Source organism: Pempheris klunzingeri, chromosome 15, assembly GCF_042242105.1.
Source record: "Pempheris klunzingeri isolate RE-2024b chromosome 15, fPemKlu1.hap1, whole genome shotgun sequence".
NCBI classification, from domain to species: Eukaryota; Metazoa; Chordata; class Actinopteri; order Acropomatiformes; family Pempheridae; genus Pempheris; species Pempheris klunzingeri.
In genome coordinates this window covers 8289808-8307636 of record NC_092026.1, presented here as the reverse complement: position 1 = coordinate 8307636, position 17829 = coordinate 8289808, and the positions used below count along the sequence as shown (strand labels likewise).

At 42.8% G+C, this 17829-nt stretch overlaps 2 protein-coding genes across 2 annotated transcripts; one reads left to right on the top strand and one right to left on the bottom strand.

Annotated features, from left to right (window-relative positions):
* Positions 1-2516: 2516 nt before the first annotated feature.
* ppm1la (protein phosphatase, Mg2+/Mn2+ dependent, 1La) lies at positions 2517-10414 on the bottom strand. Its single transcript, XM_070845249.1, has 4 exons — positions 9511-10414; positions 4209-4383; positions 3318-3479; positions 2517-2917 (listed from the first exon to the last, which is right to left on the bottom strand). The coding sequence occupies exons 1-4, from the start codon at positions 9907-9909 to the stop codon at positions 2562-2564; spliced, it is 1092 nt and encodes a 363-aa protein (XP_070701350.1). The 5' UTR covers positions 9910-10414; the 3' UTR covers positions 2517-2561.
* Positions 10415-12716: 2302 nt separating this feature from the next.
* On the top strand, positions 12717-14726 carry otol1a (otolin 1a). The gene is made up of 4 exons (XM_070844383.1): positions 12717-13170; positions 13257-13346; positions 13494-13565; positions 13729-14726. The coding sequence occupies exons 1-4, from the start codon at positions 12717-12719 to the stop codon at positions 14604-14606; spliced, it is 1494 nt and encodes a 497-aa protein (XP_070700484.1). The 3' UTR covers positions 14607-14726.
* The last annotated feature ends 3103 nt before the right edge of the window (positions 14727-17829 follow it).

The window sequence follows — 17829 nt, the reverse complement described above, 5'->3', positions numbered from 1 at the left end:
GCTCAATTGCCTCAGGAGGCTCTTCAGGTGTTTTACGAACAAATAAAAGTAATATGACTATGTGATGGAAAATAAAAATCTAAAATCATAAAGTGAGAACAAAAATACCCTACGCTTACTACTAAAATTTAGAGAGGACCCTTAAAAATAAAGAATCTGCCTGTTTAGTAGTGATTAAATTGATGTGGTAAGCATGCTGCACACTTCATGTAGACCACAATGCAAAGTCAGGCCTTTGAGGTAATAAAGACTGACTACAGATACATTTAAGATGAAAGAGTTTGTTTAATACTGATAGTTTACATACAGAATTGTTTTACACTTTTTTTTTTTTTTTTTTTTTTTTTTTTTACAGCGAGCATTAGCTCAACATGTGTGACTCACGGACTTCCTCTCAAATTAAAGTGATGGGTGTCTAATTTTTTGTAAACTTCTGCTCATGTGCAGAAGGGCAACAGAAATGAATATACAGTATACCGATTTGGCAGATGTGCCAGACACTTCTAGAAAGTCAATAAATAAGGCATTAGGTAAACTGTTAAATAAAAAAGGCTTCTCTCAACTCATACAAAAAAAAAAATCATGAAACACAGTGGTGAAAAGTAGTCGAACATAAACCAGTAGTAGATCAAGTATGGTTTACTGAAACTCTTCTCAGATACTTCTATTGCTTCATGAGCATATCATATGACTAGCTACTAGCATTCTGGCTGCTGCTGTACAGTTCATGTTGTGTCATCTTTTAGTTTCTCATGGCAGCCGTTTCATGGGCTTCCAAGTCCAAGGCAGCCACCGGCGTCCATGGACACACACTGTATGTAATTTGTTCATGAACATGGATAAGCCAAAGCACATGCTCTGATACAGGTGGTGTAAAACCACTCAGACGGAACAGCTAATGTTAGCTCCAAAAAATTTAATTACCACGAGGTGATGGTCAGGAAGTAAATCAGGCTCTACATACATTAAAACCCTCTTATGTTACTGAGGATATACAGTGTTTACATTGGCTGATATGTCAGAATTTACCATTCCAAAAAAATAAACATCTGAAAAGAGCATTTTTCAGGATGGTGTGTGTAGATGTGTGTAGATGTGTGTATATGTGTGTGTGTGTGTGTGTGTGTGTGTGTGTGTGTTGTCTGTTAAAGTAACACTCCACCATAAATCTACCTTCTGAGTATCATTAACTCTCTGTGCGCTTGAAAGAAAAGAGGCTGCAACATTTTGCCGTTTCAGCCTTCAAAGACACGAGTGTCTGTGGTCAGTGTGGATGATAGTGGCTGGGGATTTCAATAGTGAGGATTCTTTACAGCAGAAACTAACTGGAAATATCCGTAGAAACAAAAAATTTAATTTCATAATGTAATTTACTTTCTGACGCTGCATTTAGTCATATATTTGTCTTTGGAGTAGAAAAGTAGAATAATGCATTTATCAATTTGTGCCACCAAAATAATTACATACTTTAGCTGTGTTCAATCATAAGCAATTAATAAACTGATCAACTTTAAAATAGATCATTAAATGTGCCTATTACTAATTCTATTTCCTCATTCTGTCTTCAAACAATGACACATAATTACATTTTAAAATGGAATCACATTATTTTTAAATGTGACTTTCGGTATTTGAATAACTTATGCGTCTGCCTTTCATATTCTATCTTACAATTTATTCGTTTCCTCCCTTCCATCTCATTTGAAGATTTCTAAGCTGTATGCCATCTAAAATTTAAATGAAATCCAGCTCACAGAACAGCAGAAGGAGCTACTTTTTCCTTCCACTGTGGTGTCCGCGCACTTTAGCACTACGTTGTGACCAGCATGAACTGGAGGAGGCTACAAATGGTTGACAGCTACCTCTCAAACCTACAGAGGGTGATTATTTGATACTCAAAAATTAGATCTATGTGTAGCTTCACTTCAAGTTAAATAAAAGGTATGGATCCACTGGAGTCTTTTTTTTTTTTTTTTAAAGTTGACAACCTTTTCCAGGTCAGAAATGTAACAGACGAACACAATAGTTGAAAGCATCATCGAAACGCAGCAAGCACGGTGGCGTTTTCGCACATTTTCATTAGCATCCTGTAGTTGTACAGTAATTGTTGGGTAGGCACTAGTTGAAACCTCCACTGAGGAAGCCTCCAGTGGGGCTGTACCATTCACGTGCATGTACAGTAAACAGTAATAAATCAATCACAGTCTAATGTGTGCTGGTTAAGAGATAATCCCCTGTTTGGTGTCCCTCTTGTGTTCATGCATCTCCCCTGTTCAGTATTTTAATGTATTCATCATCAATTGGCAGATGGTTATGAGATCTGTAATGTGTCCGAATGCCCTTATCTCAATTAGAAACCTACAAACAAAACACAACTTAATTTGTATGCGTTTTTGCATGTGTGTGTATGTATGTGTGTGCACTTATCCAAAATACAGTTCTCAGTGTCCAAATTTCAACTTCCGCCATTCCTCCTGTGATATCACATTTGCTGCTCCATCCAGAAGATAGGGGGGGCGGGGGAAATCATAGAAAACATTAATCACAATGTGAGCCCTGACCTACTCCCCGGCCTTGCTACTCCCCCCAGCTCCACTTTTGAACTTCACCACCATGACAGTGATGTTGTCGGGGCAGCCGCGGTAGAACGACTGAAGGACGATGCTCTTGGCGCCGAAGTGAGGCTCGTCCAGACGCTCGCGGACGAACCGGACAGCTTCCTCGTTGCTGAAAGCGTCCCACAGGCCATCTGACGCCAGGATCATGAACTCTGGCTGCAGTTTGTCCAGATCAAATGTCATGATGTCAGGGTCAGGGATGACTACGTTGAGGTTCTTCAGTGGGTAGTCCCCGAGAGAGCGAGACATAGCCAGGATCCCCTGGACTCTCCAGGATCCATTAAAACTGATGAAACCTCCTGGATGTGAAGAAATGGGAATGAAAATGTTTAAGCACAGTCTGCTGATCTCTTAATCAGAAAATGATTTGTGGACGAGCTGTACATCAATTCAAGAGAGTACAAACAAGAATGCTTGATTTGCCCTACTGTGAAGTGTAGCAGAAAACTAAACTGAGCTTGAAAAGCTGATGTTTTAAATACCTCTACTACTTGATAAACGAAGCTCACCTGAGAAAATCCTTTAATCACACAGCTTAGGCACTATTTCAGACTGACCCCGTGCTTTGTTTAACACAACGCTATTCCCAAATAAACCAGCAGATGGCAGCCAAGGACCCCAAATTCAACCACAGGGGTTTGTAGTACAGGTGCATTCAGTATAAGCTTGATACTATAGGGTCGTTTCCCCATCATGTACCTGCCCTCTTGATCCTCTTGCGCTCTTTGAGCTGATACGGTTTGTGGTCATGTGATAGCGCAACAGCGTTCCCATCTTTGTCACACAGCACTCCCCGGGAGTCTCCAACGTTTGCCACTGTGAGTTCTCTGTCTGACAGCAGCGCCACCAGACATGTCGTTCCTGCATGCGAGATCAAAAGAGAAAGACAAAAATGAGAGGGGGCAGCCCACACATGTCCTCAATCAAATCTGGTTGTGTGTTTATTTAACAGCTGGCAGCAGCAGAAGCTTGAGGTTTTCTACAAAAAAAACATTTTTGTAGCCTGTGATGCAACACAGTTTTTCCTGTCATTAAACTTCTCTTTTTGCTGTTACACAGCCCTATGTTGCAATTTTTTTTATTTTTGATCAACTTTAAAATAGGGCTAAATATACGTAGGAATGTTTGACCATTAAAATGTGATCTATGGATTTGTGGAAGAAAAAGACATTAAATAAGTGGTGCAAACTGCAAATGATAAGGTGTCAAGGTGGAAGCACCAGCTGGGAGGCCACTTTAATATGATGAATGGACACAATGCCAGTATGTCGAACACATCAAAAATAAAAGCGAGCCAAAGAAATGAAGGGAAATGTATCAAACGTCACCAACTGATTAAGCTCTGACTTTCAAATCAGGTGCAAAGATGAACAACTACACTAATGTCAATGTGCAGCATTTGTGTGGGTGGAATTTCGTGGCGTGTTTTCACTATACAGTTCATCTTTTCACTTCCCAAAACGCTCATCCAGCTTTCCCACAAATGTTCAAACTCTCTCTGTTGGCACATAAACTTCCCCAACCCCCCACAAACTTACACACACACGTACACACACACTCACTTCCCACCACTCTCCTCCCCCTTCTGACCTGCTTCATCGTGGTTGGCGGAGAGCTTGTCCAGCATCTCACGATCCACAGTCAGGATGCGCTGCTCGAGGATGCTGGCGTAAGAGAGAGCGCTCTCCCTCTTCTCTCTCTCAAAAGCCTGCAGCTGCTGCTTCAGGGTTTCAGGCAGGTGGGCCTTCACGTAGTCAGCTGCAGCCTGGGAGACGGAGGGAGGGTTAGGGGGGAAGGGAAGACACAGCGAGGATTAGATGGCGGAAGGCGAATGCTCAGGTGTTTCTGTGTCAATCTCAAACCTGTTTAGAAGTTCAGAAATATCAAGCTGCACTCTATTTCAGTGACAAAAATAACTGCAACAGATCTGACTGCTTGATTAACTCATATATCAAACTGCAAGATTCTAAGTTGTCATGCACTTCCCTTCAGCTTAGAAAGTTTAGCACCTTTCAGCACATTGTTTTGGTTTTCCGAGCCATGACTTTATCGTTTTGGCCGGAGCAATCAGCTGTTTTCAGGTTGAGAGGCTGTGATACACCCACACAGCAGACAGACACAGTTGGCAACTAGCTGGTGGACATAGTGAAGCGTCTAGACACTAAAAAGATTTCTTGAGGGGTTAGTGGAAACTAAAACAGCTTTAGGAAAGTTAATGCTGTCAGTGGGCCAATAACACGACTTAAAACACATGCCAATGTGGCTCAGTCTGGATTTGTAAATAGGCAACTCTTCCTAGCGTGGTTGTCAATCTCGTCCTTATAAGATGCATATAGTATGTGTATGTACATATATAGTACTGTGCAGGTGTGAAGAAATGCTGTAAAATAAACAATAAAAAATATTTTTGAGTGAACAGAAGAAAAATCTAAATCAAATCAGTATTTGGTGTGACCACCCTTTGCCTTCAAAACAGCATCAGTTCTTCTTGGTACACTTGCACCGCAGTGGTTGGCCAAGGAAAATTAGTGCAGCAGATGAAAGACACATTATGTTTACTTCCCTTTGAAATCTGAAAATGTGCAGCAGTGCCATCAGCTCAGAACTAGCAGAAACCAGTGGGACCTAGGTACATCCATCTACTGTCTGGAGAAGTCTGGCCAGAAGTGGTCCTCATGGAAGAATTATGGCCAAAAAGCCAAGCCTCTGATGTGGAAACATGGCCGAGCGACTCAACGAATACAGAGGAACTGGGGTGCAGAAAAATGGCAGCAGGTGCTCTGGACTGATGAGTCAAAATTTTAAATATCTGGCTGTAGCAGAGGGCAGTTTGTTCACTGAGGGGCTGGAGAGGGGTACAGTAATGAGTGTCTGCAGGCAACACGAAAGCATGGTGGAGGTTCCTTGCAAGTTTGGGGCTGCATTTCTGCAAATGGAGTTGTGGATTTGATCAGAATTAACGGCGTCCACACTGCTGAGAAATACAGGCAGATATTCATCCATCATGCAATACCATCAGGGAGGCGTCTGATTGGCCCCAAATCTATTCTGCAGCAGGACAACGACCCCAAACATACAGCCTATGTCATTAGGAACCATCTTTAGCATAAAGAAGAACAAGGAGTCCTGGAAGTGATGGTGTGGCCCCCACAGAGCCCTGATCTCAACATCATCCAGTCTGTCTGGGATCACGTGAAGAGACAGAAGGATGTGAGGCAGCCTACATCCACAGAAGATCTGTGGTTAGTTCTCCAAGGAGCAACCTTCCTGTCAAGTTCCTTCAAAAACTGTACAAGTGTACCTGGAACAATTGATGAAGGGGTGGTCACACCAAATATTGAGAGCTTAAAAACTCAAAGTTATTTCTTATTTTCTACTAAACAACAGCAAAGATGAGAAAACCCCGCTCTTCGTATTCATATAACTGACTGCAGTTTATCATACACACATTTCATTACATTTTCAGATTATTTCTGCCCAGTTTGACAAGTAACCAGCATGGAAATATATATTGTGAACCCCCCCGTGGTTGCCAGGTAACATGGTCCAACACAGCTTTAATTTAAAGGAGTGCCTTTTTTCGTTTCATACAGCAGGTGCTCTGCGCTGAATTATTGAACAGCCTCCTCATTCTCCAGCCCACTTGGCCTCCTCCTCCTGCCCTTACTTATCTGCTTCTTCACTCATTTTCTCTGCCAAGATTTCCATTATGCTAATGCTGCTGAATCAGATCGAAATGGAAATGTTTCATACCATCTTAATGTCTCGGTTGATACAGAGTACATATTTCGTATTCGCTGTTCCTGTGGAAGTTAGGACACTATCGGCCATTCGATCTACATGCATCACTGTTTCGCTTTCCAATGTACTGACTTCTACAGCACAAATATGAGACCTCAGTTTGAGTTTTATTTGAAGTTTGACCTTTCAGCATAAGAATTTTTCATGGATATGATTAATACCCATTAAAAATACAGCCAAAAATGGTAAACATGTGTCTCTGGGCATTGGGTGGAAGAGTTGTACTTTTCTTTAAAAAATATATATATATATATATATTTCACTCATAATGTTAATCATTATTTATGTAGAACTGGGAGTTAAAACATAAGGGAACGAGACCTGGACATGAAACTGGACTGATTATGATATTGCTAATGATCTCTGGAGTGAAACCATCTCTTTTTGGTGCCCTCCTCCTCCTCCTTTCTTTCCCTTTCACTGGACAAGTGTTCTCATTCATTTATTTAATGAGCGCGAGAGAGAGAGAGAGAGTGGGACTCAGGGAGTGTTGATTAGGGAAAGAGCTTCAAGTGTAAATTTCCATTTGTCGTTAACAGCTGAAAATGCCAGGACTGCAGCAGTAACAGCCTTCATAAATGACTCAAATATTTCACTGTTTGCGGATTTAATGATTGAATGTAAAATATTGGACCAACTGTATTGAAAGTTCATTAATCTGTATTGTGTATTGACCTTTCTGCTTTGTTAAATCCTATTTGCCTGTCGAGTCAGTGTATAACTATAAATTTCATTTTATACAGCAAAGTAGTGTGAAAGCCTGTTAAAGTTCCTGCTTCAACAGCAAATAGTCTCAGTAAATCATGTTAAAAGAGGAGCAGCAGCTTGTGCTGACTTTTATAATTCTGGGCCATAACTCAGGGCCTCAATAAAAATACATAAAAAGCACAGAGACTTGTTTGAGAAATTTCTTTGCATATTTTTCAGAGCCAGAACACAATTCACTGCCAGAGACAGCCTGATCTATCCGCGCATATTTGGTTTGGCAGCATTGCTTCATTTAATACTGGTGGTGTGTGTGCTTAAAGATGTGCCAAACTGCAAATAAATTCTCAAGGATGTCCACACATTCCTGTGTTTACCTTCTGGGGCTTTCAAGAGTCCCAGAAGGTAAACACAGCTTTCCCAAATGACCCTAAACATTAGACTCATTTCCCGTTGATTTACTTTCTGCATTTACTGTTAGTGCTTATTTTTGGACCAGGAACTGTGATTATGGGACCCGATGTGTTTCCATATCGCAGGATGAGATCTGTGTAACGTAATTATAGGGTCTATCATAGCGGAGGTCTGTGTTCGAGCGACCCATTCTCCCCGAGTCCAAACTGACAAAAAAAAATGATATGAAATGAAAGGATGGCAATGAAGCGAAAGTGAAAAAATATAAGGAGAGGACAAACACACAAACACATATGAAGACACAATTACAGAAATACAAATTTGACCTCAAAATGGAGGAAAGGGTGAAAAGCAGGAGTGAGAAAGTGAAAATCACGGAGAAGGAGTGAGCGGTCAGGACTGACAGGAAGGATAAATATTTGTTTGGGGGACAGGAATAGACAGAGCGATGTAGATGGGTAAACACCATCTACTCTGTTTGTCATCTCTCTCTCCCTCCATGATTGAACACAACCCAACGGCAACTGATGCAACAAATCTTATTAAAGAGAGAACCGGCAGTTCCCTTCGCTTCATATTTATTCTGCAGTCAAATAATTCAAAATGTAGATGTGCAGCATGTCCGACACATGGATGAATGTTCTGGTGTGACATTGGCAGAGAACATTTTATTCGACAGACAAAGCTCCCAGTGGTGACGGCAGCACTGGACACAAACTGATTTAGTTTCTTACATAACCATCAGAGTTGTTGATGTTGGAACTTTATAAGTCTGCGAAACCCTGCCATTAATCTTTTAGTTATATATACACTTTACTGTCCACTGAGCTTGAAAGGACCTTTTTAACAAAACATGAGACTTATTCTTGGACTAAAATATGTTGAAGGATGTGTGCTATAATAATCATTCAAACTAGACCTAGAACTGGATTCAAATTAGAAAACACCTTATTGTAGTTAATCAGCACTTTCTTTACTTAAGACTAATACATCTTCTGTGGTCAATGAAAACCTAAGAATGCTAATGGATGGAGGAGAAGTCATTTTTCCCTGCTTCCAGCTTCTCAAGTGTGAATAACTGCTGTTTTTCTTAACCATAAATGATACTAAACTGAATGTCTGTGTTTTAGATTGCTGCTCAGACAAATTAAGCTGCTTGAGGATGTCATCTCGGGCTCTGGGAATTTGAATTTACACTATGTGCAGTTGAGGGAAACGATATCACCTTTCTTTATGTTTCTCACGCTCTGGTGGCTCTTGTTTGAGTGACCGTAGAATTGCTTGCAATCCAAATATCTGTTACCGTGCAGGAAATCATGTGAAACGGGAAAACGGGGCTCTAAATCAGAAACTTTCAGTGAGATGCCTCATGGACTGGAACCTCTGGGGGAACCTCTGCTGTGACAGATGGCGTCCAGGACACGTGGTCTGAGGACAGCCATGAGAAACCACTGACCCTTGACGACACAGGGAGTGGAGGAAAGATAGACAAAGCTCACACACACACACACACACACACACACAAACACAAGCTCTTTGTGATAAATCACAAGTTGACTCCCTGATTGGCAGCAGGATGGAGGAGGTGTTCACACAAAACACAACAATGGTAGAGAGGGCAGGGGGGGGTTCTTCTGTTTGAAAATGGGGTGAGCATGAAGTGAGTAACTTGAGTGGTGTGTGTCTGTGACCCAGTGCAAATATTTGTGTTCCCATAGGACCTCATCTCTATGGTGCTAAACACCACATGTGCTATTGATGCTCTCAATGTCTTATAATATCAGCTGAACTTCCTTCCCTAGTATATCTTATATGATGTCACATCATCTCCCTGTGCCTCTGCTGCTCTGACGATGCTACAGCATGTGCTGCAGCAGTAGGTCTTTGGGTCTGGGTGGACGAGTCCACACACACACACACACACACACACACACACACACACACACACTCACGCATTATGAGAAAAGCCTACCTCTCCACCGTGACCGTCAAATATCCCGAATATGGACGGGTGGGACTTGTTGGTGATGTCGGTGAGCACCTCGAAGCGGTCCTCCATGTGATCTCGCCTCCCTTGGATGGAGTACACGGCTACGTTGTTGTTCTTGAACTCCCAGGTTTTGGAGAACTCTGCGTCCAGGATGCTGAGGCCTCCCAGCCGGTCATTCTGCATCATCTCCGCCACTTTCCCCTTCACCATCTTCACGGCATCCCGGCTGGACTTGACGATGGTTTTCACCTCGTCCGTGTGGAAGAAATAACTCCACAGCGCCAGACTGATGCAGAGCAGAAACAATGTCTCAGGCCTGAGGAGAAAATAGCGCATGATCCGACCCAGAAGAGACAAGAGCGTCATTGTGTCTCCTATCATCACACGCAACCAAACTGCAGTCTGTCTCTCTCTCCTTTTTTGCTCTATTCACTCCATCCGCTCAGCGGAACTGCGAAGAAATCGATTCACTACCGCGATGTCTGCCAGAGACTAAATTTCAACATCTGAGGTTCTCCTCGGAGGCCTGACTTCTCTACTTCGACCGCATTTACACACTGTGAGCGGCTGGCTGCCAGACACCAGGCCGAGAGATGCGGGACAAAAGCGGACAGGCCAGCCTCATTGGCTCGGTCCGATGTCTCGGTCCTTTCCTCGGCTCTCTACTCAGCTGCAGGCGGATTCTCCGAGCTGAGCCGATCTCCCACAACCCATTGTTGGATGACGGATCTTTTGGGTTAGCCCGACATGGGAGGGAGAGGCTCGGGAGTCACCGGAGGAGAGCGAGAGTCGACGGTGTGTCTTGAGGGTGTCCTCTTTTCCTGTCGCTGACCCCGTTTCTTCTCTCCGATATGTGTCTATTCAGTCTCTGCATCAGCACAACATTTTTCACACACACACCCCTCCATACTTGAGCTGTGTCAAACCAGCAAAGGGAACTGGGAATAAGATCGGAAGGCAGGTGTGGTTGTCTCAATAAAGCGAAACATTAGCGGGGAACTGTAGGCCTCTGCACAATGGATGCTTTTGAGCGAGGGCTTTAATTTGAAAGTCCGCAGAGGAAGTGGATTGTAATAAAAGTGAATTGACTCCGGCTCGTTCTTCAGATGTAGACAGTGCTGACAGGAATGCGCAGCTGCAAACTCTTATCTTGTTCAAGGAAAACATTGGAACCGGTCAGGGCGGCTGCGGAATCAAATAATGATGTCATCTAGTATGATATGACATATTATAGTCTAATATATATCTAATCCAGATACACATCAACTCCATGTTATCTGCCATCCATTTTATGGCATGCTGACTTTTTTATGAACAACTACACATGAATCAATATAGAGTATAAATCAAAACAGAATAGAGTAGGATCTATACATGTAGACACACACAGATAAAGTAAATCTAATGCACATGAAACTGATTTGGAAGCAAATCATTCAATAATATCTAACAACATATTATAATGTAGGCTACTGCTGCCCAGTAGTTGTGAGACAAGGCCTTTGTTCACATGTTGGTTACAGCATTAACAAAACAGCGTCCCCTGGTGGCTCCCAGGAGCCATAAATCTCTGACAGTCAGTTAAAGTGTTAACTTATTCATAAAGGAGATGTCACTGAGATCAAGAGAGACCTGAGAACAGACTTCACATTCACAGCATCACAACAAGGCCAACGGCCACACATTACACCATTTAAAACAGTCACATGTGAAAAAAAATGTGATTATGTAGAACTTAGAAGAAGAAGTCAGTTTGGTTTTCAGCTCATTGTGGTTGAGAAATGTCAGATAGTAATGTTTGATGAGTGAAAACACAAGTATTCTTCATACACCTCACAGCAGTGAGCGTCACGGCTTGGATAATGAATCAAATGGCGCTGTGGTACATGGTACATGATACGTTCACAATTCAGTGTAGATAGTATAGTGGACAATGTTTTTTTTTTTGTATGTTTGTTTTGAAAAGTGAATGGATGGATCACCAAGTTATTGTACCCTCGAACTGTCAGTAGAAATTTTCCAGTTAATGATTTCAATAACTGCAATCTATTTTAACAATGAAAAGCTTGAGGACGATGCTTTTCATGGACGTTTTCATTTTATTCTTGTGAGCTGTCATTGTTTACAGTACAGAATATTTCAAAACGTGTGTAATAAAACCAGCCTATTCCCTTTATTTGCCAGGATACACTCTGGATATATCCTCAGCTAAGACAACAAAAGATGTCCAAAGCAGCTTTCTCTGCCTTTTTGCTGTGTTGGCCTTGTGCTAATTTGAGTTGTTCACCCACTATTTTGCCACATACAGTATCACATGGCTCCTCGTCAGATTCTGTGCGCACCCGACAAGGAATTATTCAAAGTTAATGTCAGAGGCTGAAACTACATCCAACACGTTCTGAGAAAGCTTGGTTCAGTGGGGCCAGGTTTCCGTGAGGTGTACTGGGTGTACTGGGCTCTTCGGGTTGGTTTGATCAAGGAGGTGAACGGTCAGATCAATGCTGCCACGGCGTCTGTTTTTGGGACATTGATCCTTCTCCCACTGGGTGGTGGTGATCCATTTTCTGCTTTGAGGTACTGCCAAACGGTGTGGTCACTACAAGGTGTTGCACTCGGTAACTCTCATATGAGATGTTATTCATTACCAACAATGTGCGAGCTTGTGTGTATACACTGTACGTGTATGTACACATGTTCTGCAAATGTGTATCTTTGTGTGTAACCTTATATTTCTGCTGTTTGTGTACAAAGCAAGCATGTGTGTGAACTACACTTTAGCAGTGTGCGCACTCGGGCCCTGAAATCATATCCCATATCACAAAGTCTTGCCTTCTATACAACCTGCTTTATTTCCTATCCCTCAGGAGTCATGTAATCTGTCTCTGCCAGCCCACCTACCTCCTAATAACCTCTGGTGTTTTCCGTCCCTTGTTCTCTTGTTGGCTTAAAGGTGCAGAAGTTGCGCTACCACGGCAATATAAGGACGGAGGCAGCCGACTTCGATTGGTACTTGAAGGGGATGGAATGAACAGTCAGCACCATCTACATCAGGTAAGATACATTTATTGCTTTATTATACGCTGCATTTCATTAGAATAGATCTTTTCCAAAGTGCTGCATCTGTTTTGTCTGTATTCTCCAAACGTCCACTCTTCTCCCTTACAGATTATTGCATCAAAGGCCTCAGTATGCCATCCATTCGCCTAATCTTCCTGACCGCTCTCCTTGTGGTACTGGTGGCTGTGCTGACCTCCGGCGCCAGAACTACACGCTGGCCCAAACCTCAGAGTACCAAGAAGCCGCCTCGAGCTGGGAGCAGCGGCGGCGGTGGGGGTGGAGGATTCGGACGGACCACCACCACCACCCCTTCCAACAGCCTGCACACAGACGAGACAACCGAGGTCATGATGGACGCTTACACCCTGTCCCCTACAGACAGCACCACCTACCCCAGCGACACTTACCCCACTGAGTTCCACACTGATGCCATAGCACCCCCTGGGAACACCCATGGAAACTATACCCTTGACTACAATGAATGCTTCTTCAACTTCTGTGAGTGCTGTCCGCCAGAGAGAGGTCCTGTAGGGCCCATGGGAGAAATTGGGCCACCGGGACCACCAGGAGAGAAGGGCCCTCTAGGTGAGGGGTATTACCGTTTTCAGGAAAGTAAACCTTTTGGATCTTTTAACTTTCACTCCTTTTTCATACCCTTCTCTATTTTCCAGGGTTACCAGGAGAGAAGGGAGAGACAGGACCCAGAGGATCTCCAGGACCAGCAGGACTACCTGGAGCCAACGGACTCAATGGCGACATAGGTACAACGGGGCTTAACAGGAGGAGAGTTTTTGAGTGTCTCTCCATTTCTATCTGTCTGTCCTTCACTCCTTCTTTGCAAAACGCTGTTTTGTATAAGTGCTTTGTGGATGTCATTTTCTACGCTCTATTTATCAACACTACCACAGGTGAGAAAGGTGATCAAGGTCCGGTGGGTGTTCCTGGTGCCCCTGGGATGGCAGGAAAACCAGGAGATAGAGGTTTGTAGTTTTATATGAGAACTTCAGACAAAATTGTATACAAGTGCGATCATTGCTGATAATGCTGAATTACTGAAATCATGAAAATATACAATTTGAAAATGAGAGCATTCTAACTGAAACATGTCTTCCTGTGTGAACATAACCTCACTACATACTATAGGTGATCCGGGCCCCAAAGGAGATAAAGGTGAACGAGGCTTCAGTGGTCTGAAAGGGGACCCCGGAGAAAGAGGAGAGCCTGGCCTTAATGGAACTAAGGGCAACACTGGGCGAGAGGGGCCTATGGGTCCCCCTGGGGTACCTGGGACAAAGGGTCAGAAAGGTGAACAGGGACTTACAGGAGAGTGTTTACCTGGCGAAAAAGGCGAAGTGGGCGAGCGTGGGCCCCTTGGTCCTATAGGCCCCCCAGGAGTGAATGGAACCGATGGTGCAAAGGGAGAGAGAGGGGAGCCAGGGCCCCTGGGAGGGAAGGGGGATACTGGTACTAGAGGGCCCCCTGGACCTCCAGGCGGGAGGGGCATGGCAGGGCAGAGGGGGGAGAGGGGAGCTAAAGGTGGGCGTGGGCCTCGGGGCCCTAAAGGCTCACCAGGTGAGAGCGTGGAGCCAGTTCGCTCTGCCTTCAGTGTGGGCTTGTTCCCCAGCAGGTCCTTCCCCCCACCAGGCCTGCCTGTGAAGTTTGATAAGGTGTTATACAATGGGGAGGGGCACTGGGACCCAACACTCAGTAAATTCAACGTCACCTACCCGGGGGTCTACTTATTCAGTTACCACATCACTGTGCGAAACCGGCCTGTGCGTGCTGCCCTAGTGGTTAATGGTATACGGAAGCTGCGCACCCGGGATTCTCTGTACGGACAGGATATCGATCAGGCGTCCAACCTCGCACTGCTGCAGCTGAATGAGGGCGACCAGGTGTGGCTGGAGACACTAAGAGACTGGAATGGAGTTTACTCAAGCAGTGAGGATGACAGCACTTTCTCTGGCTTCCTGGTTTACCCTGACCCAAAGAACAAACCTACTGCTATTGAAAACCTGTGACTGCAACCTTTGACCTTGAAATGAGCCCTGATGTTAACTTCTTGTAGACGCTGCATAACCTTCAGCCTATTGCACTGCTCTGTCAGATTCATGTGATTCAGCTAAATCCTCCTGCTTCAGTTTCTGCTCGCTGCTGTTGTGCTAATCAAACCAGAGATGGATGAGGCTTGATTATACTGCTGTATGCAACATTTCATTTCTTTGTAACAATGCATTAAAAATGACTATGCTTGAAATGGATGACCCTTGAGTTTTATTTATTTAGAACCACAACTAGAAGCTAATTTACAAGCCATTAGCTGTTGCAATTAGAATAGATAAACTCCATGTCACTGGGGCCAATGCACATTTGGAAACAATGGAAGTAAATAATCCATGATTGCATTTGGTTCCCACTAGAGGGTGTAAGGTGCCCAAGTTTTGTGAAGAGGCATGGACGGGTATTGTTGAAAGCAGAGATCAGTACGAAGCAACAAATTAGAATTTTACAAAAGAAATCAGTTTCAATTAACAAAAACAAGGGGAAAAAACAAATGAAGACTTTATTGACTGCAAAACAACAAGACATAAATACTTAGGCCAATAAAGCAAATACCGTTCACACAAAAAGTGGTAAGAAGAATTCCTGTGGCCTTTCATACTCCATTTTTCACTCCCACTTGCAATCTACCACAGCTCTGTTTCTGCTGAAATTCCTGAATTTCATTCATTATGTTGATTCACGAGGCCTGTAAGGTAGCACATTACAGAGACAGTGGCAAGAACATGAGTGAAATCCTTGTTGTTTCTGCTAATTATCAGCACAGACTGAAGGCAGCAGTGAAGGTGATTCAGACCCACAGGAGCAGAGAAGGCAGATACGGGTTGTTTTTTTTTTTTAAAAAAAAGAAAAACATCACCCAGAAGCTGATACAAGTAAAAATAATGCCTCATTGACATTACATACCCATGACAACAGATTAGCTGCCTTAGCACTAAACGGGAATGATAACCCTCTGCAGCAGAGAGAGATGAATGCACAATTAAATTATACTCTGGTCTACCCTCGCTGTACAATGGAAAATAGCACTGACTTTTACAAATGCTATATCTCATTAGACTCTAAACAGTCAAGACCTCTCTCCAGATTACAAATGATAACTCATTTTCTAATATACAACAGCATCCACCGAGAAGATCAAGTGCATTTTGTATTTTATTTCTGTGAGAGGCTACTCAGACATTTTTATGTTGTGGTGTATTTTTGCATTCTCCAGCTTTAAGAGATGTTTCAGTGGGTCGTGTTAGAATGATTACATCAGGGGATCAGGGACAGTTTCTCACTGAAAAACACAAAAGCCTTTGTCTAACTTCATCTTCAGTAATTGGAAAAGAAATATTAAATCACTGAAAATCTTCTTACATGTAAGATAAGACTTGAAAGTCTTATCTAAAGTGCTTAAACCTTATAAAAGAGATATTCTTTCAGATCATTATTGTTATTATTCTCATGTTTTTGAGCAGATTTTATGCAGTAATTTGGCTTCATATCTTGGGTCACTTCTATAGGTTTTATTTACAGATTCAGTGTGTATTAGGTTGATTTTTCAACACAAAGATGCTCAACTCTGTGGTGAGTCATGGCTTTATCCTCTTAAGTTAGAAATTCAATATATGTATATTGAAATGCTTAAAATTTAATATTATATATCAAATTAGTTGTACATCTATCTCACACATTGATAATTAAATTGCAATAAATTTCATTTACCAATACAATATACATTAGAGTTGTTGGCATTCATTTTTATACATTTTTCTAATTGCCTGCGGGAAAAATACAGTCTAAAGTGCACACAAGATAAACAATTGAAATAACATGAAATACTTCGACATAATAAACATCAGGGAATGACCTTTTTAATCATTTCTTTAATCACATTTGCAACTGATTTCATCATTTTGTATGAGTCACAACAAGACTGGAAGGATTTTAGTTTCCAGCTGAGTTTAGGTCTTTTAAGCTATACATTTCTCTCAGTCTGAGAGGCTTTATTGTTTGGTGAAAACAACAGTCTTCATGAACTGAAAGATAACTTTAATCATATACATTATATAATACTCCACAGAAACATAACCTGTTAAAGAGGAAAGCCTAGAATGACATCTCCATCTACTGGTGAAGGACATAAATTTACCTCAAATTTCCTCCTTATTTATGCTGCTGTTGGGGGTGATAGTGGCGTGTGTGTGTCTGTTAAAATGTTATTTTGCTTGTTTGTTTACCGGCCTATCTGTGTGTGTGTGTGTGTGTGTGTGTGTGTGTGTGTGTGTGTGTGTGTGTGTGTGTGTGTGTGTGTGTGCATTTATGTATTTTCTACTACTCTGTGTGAAAATATAAATAACTACCTTGGCGGTGTGTGCAGTGTAATCTGTTCCCAGCAGGCTGGATTCCCACTGTGAGAAAGACAGTATATTGTTCCTGCAGCACCACAGATAACAACTCATTAGCATACTGAATCATTTGGCTGCAAGAGCCACTCTGCCACCCATCTGCACTGAGCTGATAAACACACACACACGCCAGCTCACACACACACGCACAGATCTATGCAGAGCAAGCACATACACACTCACACAAACCAGCTCTCACAAACACACAAACATGTACACACATACACACACACACACACACACAGACACAAGCCCCCTCTCGTTCCCTCCCTTTTCAGTCCCTCATATACACACCCTGTATCCCTCTCTTTTTGTGAGTCTGTGTGTTTCTGGAGAGTCAGGAACACTGAGGCAGGTAAATGTTTGGCAGGTATTAACCCAGAGAGCCCCTCAGTCAGTCCCAGCACAGCCGGAGCGGAGCACAGGAGAGGTCTCCAAACACCTGGATGTCTCTGATGCTCTCTGGAAGCAATTATAGTTTTTAGAAATGTCTAAGAGCTAATGCTGGTGTAGTGGTGCTGCTGGTGGCAAAGTCTGCTGTGTAGAGTTATGGAATATAGGAAAATAGACACCAGAAAAGTAGCATTTATGTGGAAAAGCTCTACACTCTACTCTACACAACGCTAATTTCTTATTGATGACCACAGGTTGGCGAACATAACATTTCGATTGCGTAAGTAAAAAAAACTTACAGCCGGTGGGAATCTCAACCAGTATGGCTGTTTCACAATGTGTGCAGACACAACAGTGTGCAAACGAGTGCAATGGAGGCTGTCAAAACCACTTTCAC